General features: G+C 52.0%; 1 protein-coding gene across 1 annotated transcript; it reads left to right on the top strand.

The window, feature by feature from the left end:
- LOC137672603 (ADAMTS-like protein 2) lies at positions 1-21,440 on the top strand. Its single transcript, XM_068416952.1, has 18 exons — positions 1-84; positions 6,699-6,841; positions 9,094-9,169; positions 9,413-9,515; positions 10,501-10,646; positions 11,375-11,498; positions 12,751-12,831; positions 13,261-13,436; positions 13,712-14,135; positions 14,702-15,122; positions 15,912-16,018; positions 16,208-16,334; positions 16,645-16,858; positions 17,471-17,626; positions 18,003-18,173; positions 19,888-20,064; positions 20,703-20,847; positions 20,968-21,440. Exons 1-18 carry the CDS (start codon positions 1-3, stop codon positions 21,084-21,086), a joined length of 2,994 nt encoding a protein of 997 aa, XP_068273053.1. The 3' UTR covers positions 21,087-21,440.
- The last annotated feature ends 667 nt before the right edge of the window (positions 21,441-22,107 follow it).

The raw sequence follows: 22,107 nt of genomic DNA, 5'->3' as shown, positions 1-22,107 counted from the left end.
ATGGCCGCCGCTCCCCGCCGCCTCCGCGTCCGCCTCCTCTTCCTCCTCCTCCTCCTCAGCGCTGCCGCCCCCCTCGGCGCTAAGGTAAGCGGCGGCGGGTGGGCCCGCGGCGGCGGAGCCTCCCCCCTCTCCCTCCTCCCTTCCTTCCCTCCCCTCGGGGATCCGGGGCCAGAAGGTGCCAGGGGCGCTCCGGGGTGGCGGGGCCGGTGCCCAGGGGACAGCCTGGGCTCGGCGGTGCCCCCCCCGCTGCCCTCCCTCAGTCCGGAGGCGCTCGAGAAAGGGGTTTCGTCGCGTCTCCCCCGAATTTCGCCCGAGGAGCGGACGCTTTGCCGGCTCCCCAGCAGCCTGGCGCTAACAAAAGGGCGACGAGGGGGTGAGGATGCCGGAGGAGGCTTCCCAGCATCACCAAGAAGGACCATGGGGGAGCAGAGCCTTTCCCTGGTTGGGGGTTCGGCCGAGGCTGCCCCCCACGTTCATCCCTAGCAGAGAGGTGACTCCAGTTTAGGGCTAAAAACAAACAGATTTTCCTCTTCCTCACCCCAGCCGTGGGTTTAGGCAGCTGCTTTCCCCACTAACTGTGGGGTGCGTGTCTGGGCATTGAAGCCCCACGCTCCCCTCATCTCTGCTGTCCTCCACGAAGCACCTCCTCAGCCTGGCCCTCCTCGTGGCACTTGTTTCACAGCAGCCCCAAAACCCCTCTGCTAGTCCCCTTCTCCTTCCCGAGGCTCGGCCTGGGAGAATCACCCCCATTATTGTGGCAGGGGAGGCACAAATCCCAGCTTTGCTGTGCCCCTGCCTTCACGGGTCACTGCGTGCTTTGTGGCTCAGCGCTCCCGTTTCCCCGAGGGGAACCTGGCTGGATTTCTTTGCTGCTAAAGGGATTCTGCTCTGCTAAAGGAAGAGGGGTTTGGGTTGTGTTTCCCACACCCCAGGCTCCATGGCTGGGGTGAAGCAATCTCACATGAGCTGTTTTGAACACAGAGGAGACCAGCTGCCACAGCTTTACTGCAGATAACCCAGGTTTGAGGAGCCGCAGCGTCTCCTGTTCTGGGGTTGTCTTAATTTTAAAGCTCAAGCGTCTCATTACCACTTTGTTTTTATCTTCACACACATCTATCTGTTCTGTTTACCCTTTAACTGTAGGGCTAAGTCGGAGAGAAGCTTCAGGCAGAGCAAGCTGGGTCAAGCTAAACAGATGTGAATTCCTTCACTCAGGACTGACCTGGATGGACTCTTCCATCAATGTCTGTACACAAGCCTTGGCTGCTCCTGGTTCTGCCTGCCTCCAGCAGCTGTGTTTGTACAGCACGTAAGATGAGGGCACCCGGGGCTGGGAGGAGGGCTGCTCAGCCCTCCCCAGGACAGACGCACACCAGTCCTGTTGCCAGGTCTGCCCCGAGAACTCCCCTGCTGCCAGGGATCCCTGCAGACCACTCTGATCAAGGATTGCGTGGTGCGATTGGCCTGGCAGACGTGGTTGCTAGCATTGATTGGTACCTCTGGTGCAAGACAGCGCAGAAAAAGGTCATTAGGGGATTAACCTGCAGTTCCTTTTGCTGTACTATGTTCTATATACAACATGATTATACAAAGGGCATCATAGAAAGCCTCAATCCATAGGTAGGGTAAGCAAATTCCTTCCCACGTGGGGCTGACTCTATTCGATGCCTCTGAAAAACCTGATGCTAGCGATGCCTCTCACACACACTGCCTGTTACTCCCTTCTTCCCCTGCACAGATTTCCATCCTTTCTGCCGGTTTGCCCCAGGGTAAATGTGTTATCCCACGTGAAGGGAATGACCTCAAGTATTTTGTAATGACGTGCAGCACTTGCCTGTGAACTTTCTGTCACGGCAGGATTATGAACAGTACTTGATTGTTCTCCGCTGGCTTCTGTTCACCCGTTTTCCTAATTTGCCTCTCATCTGCGCCTCGTTATATGTCCGGATTTCTGTTACTTATCTGCTGCAATATCACATCTTTATCAAGCTACCATTTTCCCCCAGATTAGTGTTCTTCCTGATCCCATAAAAATTATTCTGCATTGCTCATTTTACCTCAGGATACCTTGCCCTCACGGTAAACTCCTTCTCAAATATCTTGTTTCAACTTTTCTAAGGAAAATTTGGTTTTATGTCTGCTTCCAACATTGAATCTCTCATACAAACTATCTAGTCTACCCAAAATAGGATAAAACAATGACAGGATGAGAAATAGCTTTACACAAACACCAATTCTTTAGTAAAACATCAGGGCATAATTGCAAATGCTATTGTTTTTTTCAGGGCTGTGGTAGAGCCTATCACCACAGCTTTATTCGGAGAATGACACGGGGGAACCCACACCAGAGGAGCTGAACATGGTCATTCATTTCCAGATAATAATCTGACATCCATTCCAGGCAATAACACATCTGAAGCTACTTAGTATTTCATAAGCAGTGTGGTTTGCTGTAGAGAGAAGCCCTTAAGTGAAAGGATCATGGAAATTTTTGGTAGAGGACATGCAGTTAGTGGCCTCAGAAAAGGTCTGTGAAGAATTTATTTCATTTTTCAGCTGCTGTTTCTTGTAGTCTTACAAGCTCAGCCAGGGTTGAGCAGAAGTTTAGGACAGCTACTGTGCCCATCAGGGGTGGGCCAGCCCTTAAGGCACGCCAGGCTGCAAGGGAGAGCCTTCCCCCCCACGCTCCTCTATTAAGGGAACTAGACAGGCATGTTTGCGGTCTCTCCTCCCAGACAGCCTTTTTTTTTTTCCAGGACCCAGGCTCTAATGAATCTCAAGATTAGGCATAACAATAAGCAACACAGGAGACTGGGCCACCAACACGGTAATTACAGTTATTTTCTGGGAAACCCAGTGTAGCTCAGAGCTGATCCCAGAGCACGACAGAGAGTCAGCGGAGAATTTATTTTATTCCTTTCAGCTCTTCAGAAAGACCACCTGGAAATCTGATGGGATGTCAGGCCAGGCCCACCCTTCTTTGCAGGGCTGAAGCATTTTGTTTGCGGCAGCCTTTGTTTGGCAGGGGGGAGAGGGGAAAAGCAGCTGCTGGGTCTTGGGTTAGACAGAAAAAAGCTTTCCGTGATGCTGGCTTAGAGACCGATGTTTCTGTCGTTGATATTGGCAAATCTGGAGACGGATATTTTATCCTGGAAAAGTTCCCTGCAGGTTGGGGTTCAAAGCTCTGGTCTCCCCAGCAAGGGGACGGGAGGGCAACCCTCACCTGCTCAGTCGCGTGGCCTCCAGCGTAGGTGCGGAGGCACAGAAGGAGCGTGGTTAGCCTCAGAGAGGAAGGACCGCAGCTGTATAATCACCGGGTGCCAAGCCACAAACCCCTCCGGGGAAATTCTTGCAGAGAGCACCTGGCTGAACTGGAATACAGTCCGTCTTTTCTACAGATGGAAATTCAAGACCTTATATTCCTCATCACCTAAGGAATCGTACCTGACCCTCTTACCTCCTTTATGCAGAGCCCTCACCCATGCCCAGGCAGAGCCAGCCCTATAAAGCCTGGACCTATGCGCATCTCCTGCTCCTGTGTTTCTAGCCTGCTCTGTTTCTGTGATTCTGCAGCAGAGTGAAAATTAGAGCAGCTCCAGCATCTCCTATAACCAGGAGAGCGCAAAAGAGTTGTAAATCCCCTTTGATTTCTCCTTCTGCAAGGGGGAGGAGGCAGGGGGGATTCGCTCAGCCAGAAGGTAGCTCTTGGGATTTGCTGAGGGGCTTGGGAAACTAAAGTTAGGAGCTAATCTAATCTGGAGCCTGTCCCACAGTCCTTAATTTATTATCTGGAAATTTGGAAAATGCAAATATCTCTAATTAAAAACAAGAACCATTTGTGTGTCATGGTTAATGCAGATTTATTTCTGACAATGTAATAAATTCAGCACAGATTGGAACCAGCTGGCCCAGCTCTAAGTACCTGAAGTTCTCCCCTCCACATCACCAGGCCAAGGACTCAGAGGCAGTCATGCCCTAAGTCTCACTGGCCAAGGGGACAGCTCAGCATTGTCCTTGCTTACACGAGAAAATAAATGCTCCTAGTCAAGGGAGCTTGGTCATGGAAAATCTGAGAGCCAAATCAATCTACTTAAAAGGTGATTGATTCCTCCAGCGCAGAGAGGAAGCAGGAACAGGGCTTATGGATATAGGGGAACACATTTAATTTTTATTAAAAGAAAGTCTCTGACTAGCATCCTTCAATGAGTCTTCATTTGGGCTCCTGTCATTCCTGAAAGTCGCAGCGCAGAGAGAAGCGTGTCCTATTGTAACTGTAAGAAAGAGGCGCACAAAGGGAGCGCCACTGATCTCCCCCACACCTCAGCTTTGCCACCACACGCCACATCTCCTTGCAGCCAGGCAAAACACCCACGAGCAGTAACCCTAAAAGGAGCCCGCAACTTCCCACCGCTCCAAATACACACACAGTCTTTTTCTTACCCAGAGGCAAGTCAGTAGGTCCTACGCTTCCCTTCACCCGTTTCCCTTCTTCCCTGTCTCACCTATTTGGATTGGGAGATCTCTGGAGCAGGGCTATCTTGCAGGTTACAACTACACAGATTTTTATTGCCACCTGGGGAAGAGCTATGTAAATATTGCAGCTTTTGGTCCACGTGCCTTCCTTCCAGGCGGTCCATGCGCCTCATGTAACTACTCAGTGAAGTGGTAAGACACCAGCTTTGATTATTACCCCAGCTATGGGAGAATCTATATTATGCTGAGCTCTCTGCACAGACACCAGATAAATCATTGGCATTCTCCTTCCCGACAGTTGTGAAGAGCTCTTCCTCCACAGGCCTTGAGATGCTTATCACAGAGAAGCATAAAGGGGTCAGGGAAAGATTTTAGCTGAAAATACCTTGCAATAAGAGACCTTTGATTTCTTTCCTTTGTAAATGTGGAAGCTACATAGTCAGCATTTCCATTTACAGTCTGATAAGACACAGTCAGGCAAAAATTCTCATAGGAAATAGGGTGAGATGATCATTTGGAAGAAGAGAAAAAGGTATTTTTGAAAACATGTCTGTTTCTTTTAAATTTCATTTTTCTCTTAAGCAACTCAGCTGCTGGCCACAGCATTTGGTCCCTGTCAGGCAAGTCAGCTCCAGCCAGAACATCTAAGTACAGCAAAGAGTTTTGTTGTGTTGTTTTCCAAACCAACTACTGCAATCACTAGAGAGTAAAGTATCGGGTAACAAGGCGCTTTTTTACAGCAGAGTAGGTTACTTTCAGCATGCTCTGGCTATCACCACGAAGAGGCACTATGTGCATTTTGACCACGCTTATAAAAAAAATATATATATTTATAACTTAAAAACACTTGCATAAAACCAGCTGCATCTCCTCTGCCCAGAGGATGTTCTGTTGGCAGAGACTGGAGAAATGACAATCTCTCAGGCAGGAATTACCCTACGAGATGAAGAACACTTTGCCTTTATTACACCATGAAAGAACATAAAGCCAAGAAACAATCAACCAAAATAGTGAAGAGCCCGTTTATGATCAGCAAACCCTGCCGAGTGTTCTTTCACATCCATCAGTTATGCTTTGCAGACCAATTCTTTGCAACAGGACTATCAGCCACTGCCACAAACCAGCATGTTTTGCTGCCAGTAGTACTGATACAGCTTCCCTGAGCCCTTCCTTTAACATAGCAGACTTCACACACACACAAATCATTCCTTTTCTTCTACTAATACTAAAACACTGTCAGCATTTTCAGCTGGATAAAACCCTTCCAGTCACTGTCCTGTGTTAAACTCATTGCTGCATTTAACACTACTCACAGGTGTATTTTAGTAAACAGCAAATTCATTCCTGCACAGGCTACTTTGCCAAAGTCCCTGGGAGCTTTTGGGCTATCAGACTGCCCACAAAAATATTGCAAGGAAAAGAAAAACCCGAGTAAAACCACAGAATCCCTTACCTGCTGGGAATTGTGGAGGCACAGCCAACAGCAGCCTGCTGTAGTGACCACTGTGGGGCCAAATGAGCTCAGGTGTGCCAAATTTAAAGGCTCAGCCCCAGCAAGGTGTGCTGGGAAAGGGAGCAATCCTCCTCGGAGCATAGCGGGCTGCATGGGGAGAGGGGACAACAGCAATTGCAGGAGGCTCTGGTTCTGAAGCACTCTTAGAAATGACTTTTGTGAGGGTTGGAGGGTGAGGAGCTTGGATCTGAGCTGATTTAGTCACAAAGAGAAGTTTATTCATCGAGATGCAGCTCCAGTGAGTGACAGATGTGTACCCCCGGCTTCCCTGCAGGCAGGCTCCGCACGGCCAGGCACCACAGCTCTTCCTCTCCTCCCTTGAGAGTGCATCAGACCCAGGTGGGCAGCGTGAGCCACGATCTGCTGTTCTCTCTGACCCGGGCTGGGAGCGATGCTGTGGGGTCAGGCTGCAGCTGGCGTTTCTGTCACACACGTCCAGCCTGACAGCCCTTCTCCGCATCATGTCGTGAGATCCCAGAGGCATCCTCTTTCCCATGCACAACTCAGTCTTGGAGGGAAATTTGAACTTTGAGACGTGTGAGCCTGGTGTGGCCACATAGGGGCCTGATCCTGGCATGGTTGTCCCAGTGCTGCCCATTTAGAAGGCATCCAGGTGCCATGGTCCTTGGAGGAGCTGCCTTTGAAAGGCCCTTCTCTGCCCGGGGTGGTGAGGAGCCAGGTTCTCCAGCTAACCATGCTCTGTTTCTGTCAGGACAGTAGTGAGGCAGCAGATGGAGCTGGCCCCTGGGATGAAGAAGTCACCAAGTGGTGGGGAGAGTGGAGCTCCTGGTCCACCTGCTCCCGGTCCTGTGGAGGAGGCGTGATGTCCCGGGAGAGGCACTGCTTGCGACAGAGGTGAGTCATGTCCCAGCCTGAGCCCTTGGCCAGGTCTCAAGTGGCAGAGGAGAAGTGGGGTGCCCCTGACCTGCCTTTTGAGGCTGAACCTCCTGGGTTTGCAGGATCAGCTGTTCCCTCTTCTGCAGCCTCTCAGAAAGGAAGGCGGCTGTTGCCCACGGGTAGGCAGAGAGCAGGCAGTGGTGGGGAGGGCTGACGAGGGAGAAGCACGCTGCAGTGGGGCAGGCAACAGCCCCCTGAACACGTCACCCACTCAGCCTGGCTTGTCTGATGGGGAGCAAGGGGTTGGTCCCCTCATGGGGTCTGTCGGAGACTTGAAGGTGACGGGGTTGTAGGCTGGAGAAGGATAGCTCTATTCCTCTGCCCCTTTCCTTTGCAAACCCCTGTTTACCGTGGCTGCTCTGCCCAACCTACCCCTGATTTATAGCCAGTTCCTGCACTAAGGATGTGGTATGTATTCCCAGACACCTTCTGGGGACTTGATTTACTCCTGGCAGCGGCCAGCTAAGCCACGTCTCAGCAATTTCACCTCTTTATTCCCTGCACAGCTTGCAAGTTTTTTTCCCTCTGTCATTTATCTGGCTGTCACCTGACAGCATCTCCGTTTGTCCCTTACAGCCACATTTGTCCCTTACAGCTGCTACAGTCCTGGTGTCAGCTGGACTGGGTTTGTGGGCGTGGGGCGAGCTGGGGAACTTCAGCTGCCTGAACTCCTGCTGTCTCCTCCGGTTCATCTTGCCACCAAGCCCTCTTCCTCCTCCTCCAGCACCTCACTAACCTTCTGCTCCAGGCTCCCGAGATGTTAATGAGAGCCGGCATCCTGCAGCACAGCAAGCCCACGGGGCTGCCCGCCCCACGCTTGGCCCCTTTCCCTTCTGCATGGATGCACTCCTGAGCGGAGGAAGCTCAAGCCAGGGCCCCCAACCTGCTCTCCTTCCTGCAGCAGAAATCTTCTTTTATGTGGGCTGGTTAGCAGCACGGTGAGGGTCCAGATGTGCTGCAGTACCTCCCGTCTGGACGTGGCCACCCTGCTAACCCAGCTTGCCAGCGTCCTTGCCACTGCTCCTCCTCCCCAGCACACCGTGGCCATCATGGGAGAGCAGTGGGAAACAGGGGGCTGGAGGGAGCCTGGGGCTGTCCCACACCCCGCACAGCCAGAGCAGCCCTTCTGCCCTTTGCCTGCTGCCAGGAGAGAGACTTTTCTCTCCGTTTGGCATCTGCTCTATCGTTGACTCTGCAGCTGGGGAGGAGAGGGCTTTGCTGTGGAGTTCTACTCCAGGAATCAAGTCTAAATTTTAAAAAAAAAAAAAAAAAGCTCAAAACCCAGCCAAAAGGTTTCTGCAGCTTTAAGGAGAATGGCTTAAGCGTGAGCCAGGTATGCCCATGAAACAATTTCTGCCTGAGTCTGCAGGCAGCCTCTGCTTCAGCTGAAAGGGGTGGCAGTTTTCAAGCCTTTTGGTGCAAATTTAGGCTTTGCCTACATCATGTAAAAGCATTGCTCTGGGGGGACAGCTGCGGTACCTCTAGCCAGTCCAGCTTGAATATGCCTGTGGGGTTGTTCTTCATTACACAGTGCATCCTGAGTTCCCAATACTGTTGATGCATTGGCTGCTGCTGATCTTTACGCAGACCACGTTGCTTTAATCTGTGGTCTTGGCCATTCTCCATATGTCTTCCCAGCTTTCAAGAATTTTTTCACCTTTGCATCAGTCAAGGACTCCAGTATCCCCTGGATAACTCCTGCTAGCCAGAGCTAAAGCATCAAGTGTTGAGAAATTCCTGTGGTTTTGGTCCATCATCTGCACCAAGCCTTTCCTGCTAATCTTTTAAGGTGGCCAGTCCCCATGAGAGGTGCCATCTCTCTGCCTACTGCACAGTGAATCCTGAAATCAACTCCCCTGGTCACTACAAATCCTGGGCGCTTCCATGGGAGTGATAGATCATCAGGGTCTATTGTCTTTTTGTCACATCAACCCTTTTGGAGCTCAGAGGTGGAGGGACATGGGGGTGGTGATACTGCAGTTGCTCCCCATCTGCTCAACCTGCCCCAAAACGAGAGTAGCCTAAAATCACAGTGTTTCAGTGTGAAAAATGTGTTTCAGAGGAGATGTTGGCTAGTCTAGATCCAGAAAGCTTTGGTCTGATAAAATGCCTGCCTGACTTCTTCCCCTGAAATCAGGCCTGACTTCTCAGTCATCCACCATACCTTAGTCCTTCATAGACCTCCAGCTCATTTTCTTCCTGCTTTGCAGGCTCCAGATGCCCCAGGGAACAAACAGCACCATGTGCGTTGGCCAAGCCAAGCACTACCAACTGTGCCAGCAGCAGGTGAGAACCACTTCCAGCACTGGCTGGTCCTCACTGGGGGATGCAGGACTCAGGGGGGGTCACACTTGGAGCTGCACGAGCACCAGCACTCAGGGTGCGACTGGTCCATCAGAGGAGTGCAGACAAGGGGTACGATCCACTCCTGGAGTGGGTGCATCCTCTGAGGATGCAGCAGGGACAAGCAGCTGTCACAACCATGGCTGTGACATGGGGAGTTCTTGATCACATTTATTCCCTCCATAGCCCTGCCCAGCCAACACAGCAAGCTTCAAACAGCAGCAGTGCTCCAGTTTCAATGCCAAAGCCTTTGGAAAGCGCTACTACCACTGGATGCCCCTCTATCCAGGTGGGTTTTCACAGCTTCACACAAAAGATAAGGGTTAAGGGTGAGAAAACACCCACAGGATCTTCTCAGACACAGAAGAAGGGGAAGGTCCCAGGGGACAAGGGATGGATGCTCCTGGCTGGTCTGGAAGTGCTTCCCTGCGCTCCCTGCTTTGGAGAAATCATTCCCTGTCTCTTCACAGAACCGCTCCACCCAGCCAGGCCTCCTCTCTCACCATATTGCTCCTGGTTTGGATCCTACATCAGCAAGCACTGGTGGGCAGACAGGACACAGGCTTCTCTGAGTTGTCTTGGCTAACCAGCAGTCATCTTGGCAGAGTGGGTGTTCACGCTTTTTGTGCCTTCTACCATTTTGGCTGCCTCTGTCACCCAGCATGCTTCCCACTGGGTTGGTGGTGGGTAGTTCTGAACAGGATGCCCATCCGTTTCCTTCACAGGCGAGACAGATTGCTTCACAGGGGTTGCCAGTTGTCCCTTGAGGCCCAGACTGAGCTCATCTAAGATGTTACCCTCTTTCTGGACCCACTTTTTTCCTCTTTCCATTAGCTGCCAAGGGGACATAGAACATCTGCACCTCTAGCTTCAGTTGCTCAGCTAGATGGAGTGTAGCTGGCCACAGCCCCACACAGTCAGTACCCCTCTTACAGGTCTTGCTTGCTCTTGTGTATTTATGGGTGGCCTGGTATCTGCTGATACAGATTCTCATGTCTGGCACAGGGGATGGCACTGTGAAGGGGAGAGGGTATGGCAGGGAAGAGGGTTTGCCAGCAAGAAGTATTTCTGCTAGGTGTGGTCCCCAGCTGCAGCCTCATACCATGACCCCTTTACTACTACAAAATTTGTAGCTTTGGGGTCTCATCTCAAGCAGCAAGAACATCCAAGATGATATCAAACCATCAGGATGGATAAGAGGAAAGTCCCCTTCCTCGCTGCCTATCTCTGAGCACCTTGATCTGCCTGGTGACTTTCTGCCTTTGTCCCTTCAGATGACTACACCAGTATCTCCAACAAGCCGTGTGACCTCCAGTGCACCACCCGGAGTGGAGAGAGGCAGCTGATGGCCCGAGCACAGGATGGTACCTCCTGCAAGGACAGGACCTATCAAGGGGTCTGCATCAATGGGAAGTGTGAGGTGAGGCTCTGGGAGGAAGGAGTACAGAAATCAGGAGTTTAAGTGCCTGGCTGGACCTCCTGGTCATCACACGGCCAGGGGTCCCAGTAGGGAATTGAAACCGAGGTCTGGCGTGGAGTAATTACATTCACTCTCAAATGCACGTGGGCTAGAGCAGAGCAGAGAGGTTCACACAGAAGGAATTAGGTACATCCACATATTCCCACTGAGTGACAGCACTTTCCTCCCAGCACAGAGAATACTAGAATTGTAGGTTTGTTTTCATAGTAATCTAATATATAAAAAATTAAAATCTTACATTTGATTTTTCCCTCAAATGGCAAAGATGAAGGGTGGTTGTATATAGCATCACAGAGAGGTACCTTACAACCTCAGGCAGGTCTGCCTTGGATGCAGCATCTGCTGGAGGGTGGTGGTGTACATCTCTACGTCAGTGAGGAGGATGGCCTAAATGCAGAGACAGAAGGAACCGGAACAGCTTACCCCAGTCTTACTCCATTCACCTACGCGTGCAAGCCCCTGCCCCAGGTTCAGGCGCACAATGTAGATGGTCACAAGTTGCACAGGTGACTTTCTGCTGCTGTTGGATTCATTCATTGCTCCACTCCAAGCTAACCTACACCCCGACCAGAACCTCACTAAAAGAGCTTGGTAGCATTTCCTTAAAGACCCTGACGTGTGGACATGAGCCAGCCCCAGGAAACCCTCTCTTGTTGTATTCTTTGCAGCCAATTGGGTGCGACGGGAGCCTGTACTCACCCCGGACGATGGACAGATGCAGGGTGTGTGGAGGGGACGGCAGCACTTGCCACCGTGTCTCGGGCAGCTTCCGAAAGGCAATCTCACAGATAGGTACTCCCTGCTACCACAGTCCGGAGACTTCACCTGCTACTTCTTACCACCAGCTGGCATGAAGGGTGACTGGCTTGAATGCGGGTAGGAGTTTCTCAGCTGCTTGGAAAGAGCTGACGAGTGCCACCCCTGCTTAAATGCCTGTATTTTGTCCTTTTCACTTAATCATCAGAGGAGATTGGTTTGATGTGCTGTATATTAGTCCGGTAAGGTTTCACTTCACCTCTTCACAATAGGAAGCAGCTGGGGATCTATTTGTACCTATTGATCTTGGCATCTTGCCCACCTCAGATAATGTGAAGAGATCACTGAATCTTCCTTTACTTGCGCTACGTCTTCATTTGAAACTTAAGCTCCTATGATGAGGGTCACAGCATGCCTGCCCTTGGCCTCCTGCTTTCCCCAGTCCTATGGCTGGCACAGCTGAGGGACAGTCCCTCTGAAACCAGGCTGAGATTCATCCTTTGCAACCTCATGGCCCATTCCTCCACCCGCAGAAGCAACAGACTGTGCTATGCTCATTAGTAATTAATTAACTGTGGTTTGAGGATGTTTTGGAACATCATTTCACGCTGTTGTTGTTTCACTAGTCTGCCTCACTCTCTACAGACACCAGACTAGAAAAGCACTCAGGCCTCTTTCCAGAGCAGGAGTGATGGTGCTGACCCCTCTAGCAGTACAGATACAGTTTTGGCCTCCCGTTCCAGTCCTCATAAAATCTTACAGAACGGACAAGACCGACATTTCTAGTGTGAAAGACAATCTGCCAAACCATGCGACCTTAAGAGCCTTCTTATTTCCTCTCCCTTTAAAAGTCAATTTTTGTGCTACTCCTGAGACAAATTCCGTTGTGTCAGGAGCTGGGGGGACCTGTGGTCTTTTCCATCCTCTGTTCAGCATCAGCCCTGATCACTAGTAAGCTTTTTCTGTGCTCTTGCCAGAATGAGTGTGAGAGCACATTCATCCTCACGTGTAAAGCCGGTCTGTTACACTTGTGCAGTTCCTGACTCCAAACCCAGCAGTGCTCAGACTGAGCCTTTGAGACCTGTAATGGTGATTTGTAATGGGACTTCAGAGAGGAGCTGGGATTCGAGCTCACAGGCTGGTGCAACATGCATTTATGTCCTTAGTGTCCTGCCCCCGAAGGGCATGCTGCCCTCCTACACACACACTTCTCCCACAAGCTGCTTTTCCTACCCAGACCTTTTTATTCTGTCCTTGGGGTTTCCTCACCTCCTGTTCTGTTCCTCAGGTTACGTGTTCGTCACCAACATCCCCGCCGGTGCCACGGACATCCTCATCATTGAGCGCAGGAAAACAGAAAACATCCTAGGTAAGCAGAGGAGCCGGATGGATGTGGAGATGCCAATTCAGCTGCCTGGGAGGTGGGAAGAGGGCTCGGGGTATGAGGGAGCTATCTGTGAGCATTCCCTCCAGGGTAGCCCAGGGGCGCTTCATCTCTCCATAAACCAAGGCTACCACACCTCCAGCAGCCAGCGGCAGGAGGGACGTTTGGAAACCAAGCTCACTATGGGTAGTCCCTGTTGTGAAGACATTTGTGCTGTTGTTGGAGAGGGAAATGAAAGCAGCAGGCATTGAACACCTCTGATCTGATCTGATGTGGAAGATGGACACTGGAGGGCCTGCGGTTCTTTTCTGTTGGGCTTTTCTTGGTCATGAGCTGTTTGCTCTCCTCAGTGCCAGTGCAGCCCCAGCGTTCTGCACAGAGTATCACATTTGTCCCTTTTCTCTCTCTTTGAAGCCCTTGCAGATGAATCTGGGCATTTCTTCTTCAACGGCAACTCCGCCATTGACAACCCCCAGAACTTCAGGGTAGCTGGCACGATCTTCAAGTACCGGCGGCCCTCGAGCCTGAACTCGGATGGGCTGGAGTATATCATGGCTCATGGGCCCACTAACCAGTCTCTGAACGCCATGGTAAGTGAGGAGCTACTTTTAGGCTTTCCTGTCTTGCCTGTCCCAAAATTGTGAGCCTCCCTCAGACAAAGGGAATATTAACCTGGTTCCCGAGCCAAACCTGAGTATGTAGGTGGCCGAGGAAGCCAGATACTGTCTTGGGAGGTTTCCTCGGGTTTATGAGCATGCTATCTTCTCTTAACATCCATCACCAAATGGATGTGGCTAGAAGAGGTCCCTGGGAAATATATGTCCTTAAAATAAAAAGTTTTGTTTTCTTTCCCTGTTGCTTCCAGTACTATAACTTTAATGGGAAAATGCCACACATAACTTATGACTACACTGTACCACGGACCCCACCTCTCCGAACTGCAGCCCCTGCTGTAGACAGACCTCTCTATCATCACCTGCCAGAGACCAGCCAGAACCATCCCATTCCAGCCAACTCCAGAGCTGCCCAGGACTTCAATGCCACGTGGCTCTCCCTGTCGCCAGATGACACCAGTGAACAGCTTCCTCTGAGAGAAGGGCATGAAGATTTAGGCTTCAGCCACCCACACTTCTTCCAAACCAACTTCTCTAGTCAGACGCAGAACTGGAGCTGGGAACAAGGTGAAGAGAAGGAGAAGTATGACTTCCAGATAAGACAAGTCTACCATGCAAACACAAGAGAGGAGGAGGAGGAGGAAGCAGCAGCAATTGGTGGAGAAACAGAGTTGGGTTGGTTGCTTTGTTTTTCCTTCTCTCCCATTTTGTTCATTGAAAGCAAACATCCCACATTGATCTTCTTGAAATCTAAGGTGGCTTTACCATCAGAGCAGACAGGAGGGAAGGATGATTAATAGCAGGGTGGAGACTGTCAAGGAGCAGCAAGGGCCAGTAGCTCTGTAAGGGACAGGGAGCTGGGAAAGGGTGGCCACGATACAGATCAGGCAGAGCATTCCCACACCACCTGAGCTTGGCAAGCAGGGCAGCGACAGCAACAGGTCCTAGCAACAGTTCAGTGACTATCAGGTGAAAGCAAAGTGACAAGTCAAATCTGAGGTCACTCTGGGAAAGCCAAACAACAATTCAGGAGCAAACTACACCTGCAACATTGTTCAGGCTGGGACTGAAGGCCCAGGCCTGAGCTTAAATGGAGGTCCTGAGCAATGGGCAGTGTGTGTGTGAGGTTGGTCAGGGAGATAGGGCCTGTTGATGCACCCTGGTGGCAATTTATGATTTTGAGGCCAAATACTGAATGGTTTTTGCCTCCATAGTTGAAGCATCCCTGTGTTTTCTTCCAGCTCTCAGGTTCAATCAAATTTCTATCAGCACGGCCGTACCCTACAGCATGAGGAGATCTGAGCTCTCGAAGAACAGCCGCATAGCGTCCTCCAGGCTTCGCCTCTTCAGGCGCCTGTGTCACCGAGACCCGCACAACACTGCCTTCTGCAGGGAGCTGCAGCACCTGGCAGCCAGGCTGGCCCCGAGGAACTCCACAGCAGGACTACGGACCCAGACAGCTGCCCGGTGGCCACAGGGCCTCCGCAAAGCACCGGCCCGTAAGAACTCACTGGAGGACTTGAAGGTGGAGGCATTTGCTGGGAGTCAGGGGGAAGCAGCCAACTACAGCACGATGGCATCTGTGGAGAGCCCTCTGCTAGGTGCCAGCCCAACCGTGGACATCAGCCAGGCAGAACCTCTGCAAGCTCCTGGCACTGAAAGGTGGCACTTGATTTCCTGGGCAAAACAGGAGCTTGGTTAGCTGGGGAGGGAGGGTCAAGCCAGTCCTCTGGTAGTCTCACTGCTGTCCTTCATGACCCCGTTCTCCAGCGTCTATCCTTCCAGCTGCTGTAGATGCTTGACCAATGATGTGTCCTCCAAAGACAGACTGGCACAACTGCCTTGACACAGAGCTCCCAGAATGTATTTTTTGCCCCGCTCCTGCCTCTAAGGGATCCATTTAAATGGGTTCTGAAGGACCTGGGGGGCCAACACTAATGTGATCGTAAAGAAGGCCAGGAGTGTGTAGCACGTCACATACACACGTTTACCAGCACATCATGCCCCTTCTGTCCCATCCTTCTGGGCACACATGCTTCTGTAACTTCAATAAACATTTGGCAGGAAAACAAGGGCCACATTATATGATAAGAGACCTTGATTGAGCTCCCCTTTCCAACCAAACATCATACCTCTTGAGGCGATAACACGAACTGAGGCTGAGGGCATCCGCATGTTCGAAAGACCATAATATAGACAAGTTTCACCATGAATGATGCCTCCTCTCGGGGGATGTTGATCCATGGCTTTTCACAGCCGTGCTAGTTGATTTCAGGAGGTGGTTCAAGGTTTTACACTCTCTGTTCATCAGTGGTCCATCTTACCCAAGATGGGGGAGCTGGAGAGTGGAAACACCAGGTTTCTTCCCATCTTCAAAGACAGTGAGGAGGAAATACACTATGTTTGCAGCAATTTTTCATTGTTAGCTCATGCCACCTCCTTTTTCCACAGCAATGAGTTTGATGTGAGCCCCGTGGGCCATGATGACATTAGCTTGGCAGACATGTATCGGTGGAAAGTCTCAGCTTATGCCCCCTGCAGCTCCACGTGCACTTCAGGTAGGTTTGGCTTCAAGTGACTGATCACGCGAGGTCCTTTTTGGCTGTTGATGGAGAGAATACTGGTATTTTTTAAAATGGCAGGTAGAGTTTCAGATGCAGTGAGCACTCCAGTAATTTAATCATGGTGGGAGGAGGCTTTTGGATCTGATGGAGCCTGACCAAGAGAGGGTCTTGATTGCCCAGCAGGTATCAGCACCTCCTACGCGATGTGTGTCCGGTATGACGGAGTGGAAGTGGATGAGACGTACTGCGATGCCCTAACCCGACCAGAACCTACTCACGAGTTTTGCACAGGGAGAGATTGCCAGCCTAGGTGAGTGGAAACAACATCAGTTCTCCACGGGGACAACATATCTTTAAGAATCATAGATACACTTGAACATCTAAGCCCTTGTATCCCCTTGTAAGCAAAAAGAGGGAAGGAATTTGCTGTCTAAATTGCCTGCTAAGGGCAGAGTTGGCTTTCAAGACCAGCATCACCTTAACACAGACATATAATGAGCAGATTCACAGCAGCAGCTACAGAGTCAGGGAGTCCAGGCACTCCCCAGCTGCCCCATGTCCCTTGTCCCCCTTACCTGGGTTTTCCTTTGTGCTTTCTCTCCTGGGGACTGCTCGTGGAGATGGGAGACCAGCCGGTGGAGCGAATGCTCCAGGACCTGTGGTGAGGGCTATCAGTACCGCACTGTGCGCTGCTGGAAGATCCTGGCTCCAGGCTTTGACAGCTCTGTTTATGACGACCTCTGTGAGTCAGCCGGGCTGGCCAGGCCCATGGAGAGAAAAGCCTGCAAGAATAAAGCCTGTGGGCCCCAGTGGGAGCTCTCCGAGTGGTCCGAGGTAGGCAGCAGCGGAGCTTTGCGGGTGGGCTGGGGCCTGGAGGAAGGTGGCTGGCTGATGTTGGGCACTGAGGAAGACCCTGGCCTACTGCACCCTGGGGAAGCAAGGGCTGCCTTTACCCACAGCTCCCCTGTTTGGGAATTGCTCAGCAAACAAAGGCCGTTGCAAAACGTTTTTTCTAAGGTCACTTCTCAAGCAGGACGTTGACCAAACAAAAGCCCTATCAGCAAGAGGCTTTGCCTCCCTCTTCCCAAGGATTTCACCAAGGGCAGATGAGAAAACAGCATAGAGACATAGAGGAGCTAAAACCCAATTGAAATCACTTTGATTGACTTCCCACAGCCTGCTTGGGACTGGGACAGTGGAGCTGCCCAGTGACTTTGAGTAGCAGTCCTGGCTTCGGCATCTTGGAGTGCTGGAGCTCTGGGACCCAGAGTGATTAAGCAGCAGATATAGGGACGGACCCACCTTTTTCTGTCCCTCCTGGGGCCCTTCCCCTCTCCCCTAGTGCAGTGGGAGGAAAACAGGAGGAGGCATGGCTGCCTCCCTCGCCTTTGCTCGTCCCCCTTCCTTGCTTCCAAGCCCTGGGCTGACACCGTATGGCCATTGCAGTGTTCAGCTCGGTGCGGCACGCAGGGGACGATGAAGCGGGAGGTGCGCTGCTCGGTGGAAGCACCCCTGTGCGACGAGTCCCGGAAGCCCAGCAGCGAGAAGGTGTGCACAGGCCCCCCCTGCGACCGCCGCTGGACCGCTTCGGATTGGGGCCCGGTGAGTCCGGAGGGTCTGCTTCTCCTTGCACCCAGTGCCGGGGGTGCTGGGCTGGTGGGCTGTCATGCTGCTGCTCTCTTTTGTCTTTCTTCTGGCAGAGGCTAAGCTAAAGAAACTAGAATAATCTGTATTTTTGCCTCTCCATGCTGTAAATTTTGGTTAGCTGTGAGGTGAGCTCCATTCAATTATCGAGCTCCATCCAATAATCTGGGAAGCTCACAGCACCTGGGGAACGGAAGCCCCTGACCCTTGGGATCCAGTGCCACAGTCCCAGTGGCAGGGCTAGGCTCTGGACTCGGGTGTCCTGGCACCACCAACCCTGACTGCTCCACCATCCCGCTTTCTGATGTGTCTAAATGCCCTTTGTTCCTCCAAGTGCTCAGGTTCGTGTGGTGAGGGACGCATGAGCCGCTTCATCACGTGTCGCAACCTGGAAGGCAAAGTGATCTCCAACTCGCAGTGTGACCCAGCCGCCAAGCCCCTGGCTGTCCATCCGTGTGGAGACAAGAACTGCCCTGCGCACTGGGTGGAGCAGGAATGGGACCAGGTAAAGCCCAGCCCAGCCCTATGTCCTCAGCCCTCCTTCCCACCCCATATCCCCCAGGAGATGGTGGGAGCCTGGCTCCCTTGGTGGAGCAAGGTTGTATGGTGCGACCTCCAGCCATGGAGCTGTAACCTTGTCCTAGCTCCTTTTAGGAAAAGGAAAGGAATAATGAATACCCCAGCTTGTCCCTCCCATACCCTATAGACCACCCCAAAGTTTGTGGCATTTGCTGCCTTCCCAGGGACCTCCATTGGAGGGCAGCAATGTCCGAAGGAAACTGTCCTCCTCTCACACCTCTGGCTCCCAGCTGGCAGTTGCAGACATCTCAGCAGAGCTCTTTGTCCAGAACATGCACTCACCCCCCCAGGATTTTGGTCCCATCACTAAAGAGAAGGCCGCAACAAAACCAGCTTCATCTCTGATAAATAATAGCCAGAGGTAAACCTGAACTACAGCCCAGATACCTGCCCTGGAAGTCACATCCAGGCCATGGCTGTGGACTTGCCTTAGGACTAAGAGTCCAGTGAACATGGTCCAGGTGCCCCGTTCTACCAATCAGTCTCTGCCAATCTACTTACTGCCCTTCTGTTACTGAAGAGCTCGAGGCCTTAGGCTTCCTGATACAAGCAAATCCAAATCCCAGAGCACCCAGAAGAACACCTTGAGTCCGTTGTGGGGTTTGGGCTTGTCTTCAAAGTCTTGAGCAAAACAGAGATTCACAAAGCACTGAGGAAGAAGGTTTCTAGAGAACCAAAGAAGCAGCCAAACCCTCTCCCCTCCGACCACAGCTAAACCTCTGTTCTCCTTTTGCTACCCTTTATAGCTGTTGACTGCATTCAGCTGAGTCTCTCTCCAGCACCAGTAACGAGCACAAACTGGTTAAACCTGGGTACCCATGGCAGTCCCATAACCCTCTCCTGCTCTGGCCTGTGGTGTGGGTCACAAACAGTGCTGCAGTGCAGTGTTTCAGCTGTGTCCAGGCTATTAAACTCACCTGAACTCTGACAGACCAGCTGAACACCCCCCCTTTGCCTGTGCCAGCTGCTTTGCCTTCGCTGTGTTCTCTTGGCTGATCAGCTCTGAGTTCACAGGGTGACCAAGGGCAGATGCAAGCCAGCTATGGCTGTGGTGAAGGGCACAAAGCAGTGAAATCTCAAGCTGGCAACTGCCTCCATGGACATCAGGGAGCAGAGCTGAGCTAGAATCACATCCTGTTGCTTCTCTTTGTGGTGTCCTGAGAGTGAGAGCTCCCAGCTCAGCCTGCGTAGCTTTGGGCTCAGCAGTACTTGTCCATGCAAAGCACCTGCAGTGTACCAGTCTGGGCCCACGCAAAGCGTGTCAGTGCTCCAAGATGTAGGTTGCTACATGAATAGGCTACACGGTTTTTGAGAGCATATGTACACATAAGACAGAAACAGCCTCTTGTAGTCTTACCTTGGCTGCTCCAGGTGCCTTGTGGTAGCTGCTCTCAGGGCCAGCCAGGGTGACTTCGGCATCCCAAATAAACACTAATTACCAGCTCCTGCCCTCGCTCCCTAAGAAATTCAGCTCCCTTGCAGACCCCCATTGCTCCTGTGGCCTGGGCAGCACTACCTCTGTTAGACTGGTGTTAGCACATGCGTTAAGCACCTTGCTTCTGAGCAGGAGGCCATCTTACTTGAAGCTCTGCAGCTGATGAGCATCATCTGTTACCTGGCTGTTACGTTCTCTTTCGCAGTGTGATGCCAGCTGTGGGCGAGGGATGAAGACCCGGGTCGTCTTGTGTGCAGGCCTGGAGAATGGTGTGTACAGGGAGTACCCCGAGAAGCGCTGTGAGGCCTCTCAGAAACCTGAGGAGCAAGCTGCCTGCTTCAGGAGGCCATGTTCAACATGGTTCACTACCTCCTGGTCTCAGGTAGGGCTCGGGGTGGTGGGGAAGGGGGAGAGCAGGTCTCGTAACCCTGCTTGGTGGAGCATGACCTGCACTGAGGCTTTCTAGCAGCCTGTTCTGCCGAGGGCTGTTAGGTCTGGATGGGACCTTGAGCCAGAGCTGCTGGACTGGGCAGCAGGTGGAGGGACTGGAAAACAGGAGCTGGGGAAGAGCACGTGGATTATTGCCTCAAGCAAGAGCATGCACCGCGCTGCAGGCAATGCAGCCGTGTCTGCTCCTCTGCCAGGAGTCAATGTTCTGTCTTGATTTTCACTGGTGAACATGTAGGGAATGGGAGGACAGGGGAAGCTGGGCCTGGCTTGCAGCAGCCATTTTCTCCATCTTCTGTCACAGCATCAACACTCAAAGCAAAAACAATTCCGAGTTGCATTAAAGAGATGAACGCAAACTCCCCCCTTGCTCTGCGCCAGCCCCGGCTCGGAGAGGCTCTCCTCCAGCAACAAAAGGGGAGCATAAGTTTGAGATCAGTGTGGGATTTGACCCAAACCTCCTCAAGAACAGTCTCCAAAGCAGGGACCGGGAGGCTTCACTGGAAGAAAGAACTTGGGAACTGTATGTAGAAAAGGCCTCTCACGATCCCTTTCCTCTCTCGATCCCGACAGTGCAGCAAGACGTGCGGTGCTGGTGTGCGGCTGCGTGAGGTGAAGTGTTACCAGGGGGAAGCGCTGGCTCAGGGCTGCGACCCCACTTCCAAACCAGAAGCCAGGCAGACGTGCCAACTCCAGCCGTGCCCCACAGAGGCACCAGGTAAGTCTGGGAGGGCAGGGAGGGGAGAGGAGCCCTTGGGAGCCCTTTGCTCTGTCCAGCTCTCTGCTGGAGAAGCACATCTCCTTTTTAACACCTTCTGTGGATGTTTCTGCTCCCCAGAAGAAGACTGTGAAGACAAAGCAACAGCCAACTGCGTGCTGGTGCTGAAGGTGAAGCTGTGCTCTCACTGGTACTACAGGAAGGCTTGCTGCTGGTCGTGTCGGCTCAAGTCACCCTGACTGCTGCCAGGCCGAACTTCCCTTCCAAGTTCAGGGGCAAGAGGCCCCTTGAACCAGACTTTACCACTTGAAGCCACCCCACTTGGCTTGGCTGTGGAGCCAGTCCCTGTAGACCAGCCTGCTCAGCAAGGAAGGATTCCTAGGACTTAGTCATCACTGTTCCCTCTCCACCAAGAGGATTTTACACAAGACAAACCATCAGTTCCTAGAAAGCTACTGAGAAGTGAGCTGGGAAAGCTTGTCGCTGCTGTCGTCATCTCCAAACAACTCTAGTTGGAGGCGGTGGGGCGCAGAGGCCAGCCCGCAGCAGGGCACAGACGACAGCAGCCATCTCTCTGGTCTGCCCGGCCGATTCTTCTACTACAAGGGCAATTTCCAAAACACACTAAAAAATTCTGTGTCACAATAAAGAGCTAAACTGTAAAACTGTGTTTTCGGGATGCATGTGCCTAGGCCAGAGGCAAGGGAGGAAGAGGGACAGAAGAGGAAGGAAAGTGGGAGCAGGAAGGGTGGGGAGGGAAAAATCCTTGCACCAGTACAGCTTCCAGGCAACCCCATTTTGTGCTGCCTGCGAAAGAACAGCAATCACTCCTGTTTTGTATTTCAAAGTCCTCGTTTATTTCTGACATTGAATTTGGACCCATAGCTGAGCAACAAAGAGAATAATAACAGGAGGAATCTCAAGTGGAAAAAAAATCTGGGATCCCTGCCCCTACCCTGTCCTGTTCCTCCTCCATCCCCAAAACCTTCCAACCCACACTTGCATTTCCCATGTTTCAGCCCTTTCAGACTCACCCGTGTCTTCATAGCCGTGCCAGACCCAGGGTGTTGTGTTGGCCGTGAGGATAACCCTCATCTTGGCCATCCAGCTACTCTGGAACTGCCTTGCCAGCCTTGGCACCTCGTTAGCAGGCGACAGGTCACGCTTAATTTGCATGTGATGAAGATGACAATGCGGTTGCCTTCCTTTCACCAGAAGGGTGACCCGCAGAAGCAAAAGCCCCCCATGTTATCCCCACTC

This window comes from Nyctibius grandis, chromosome 21, assembly GCF_013368605.1.
Source record: "Nyctibius grandis isolate bNycGra1 chromosome 21, bNycGra1.pri, whole genome shotgun sequence".
NCBI classification, from domain to species: Eukaryota; Metazoa; Chordata; class Aves; order Nyctibiiformes; family Nyctibiidae; genus Nyctibius; species Nyctibius grandis.
This window is presented reverse-complemented; position numbering and strand designations above follow the sequence as displayed.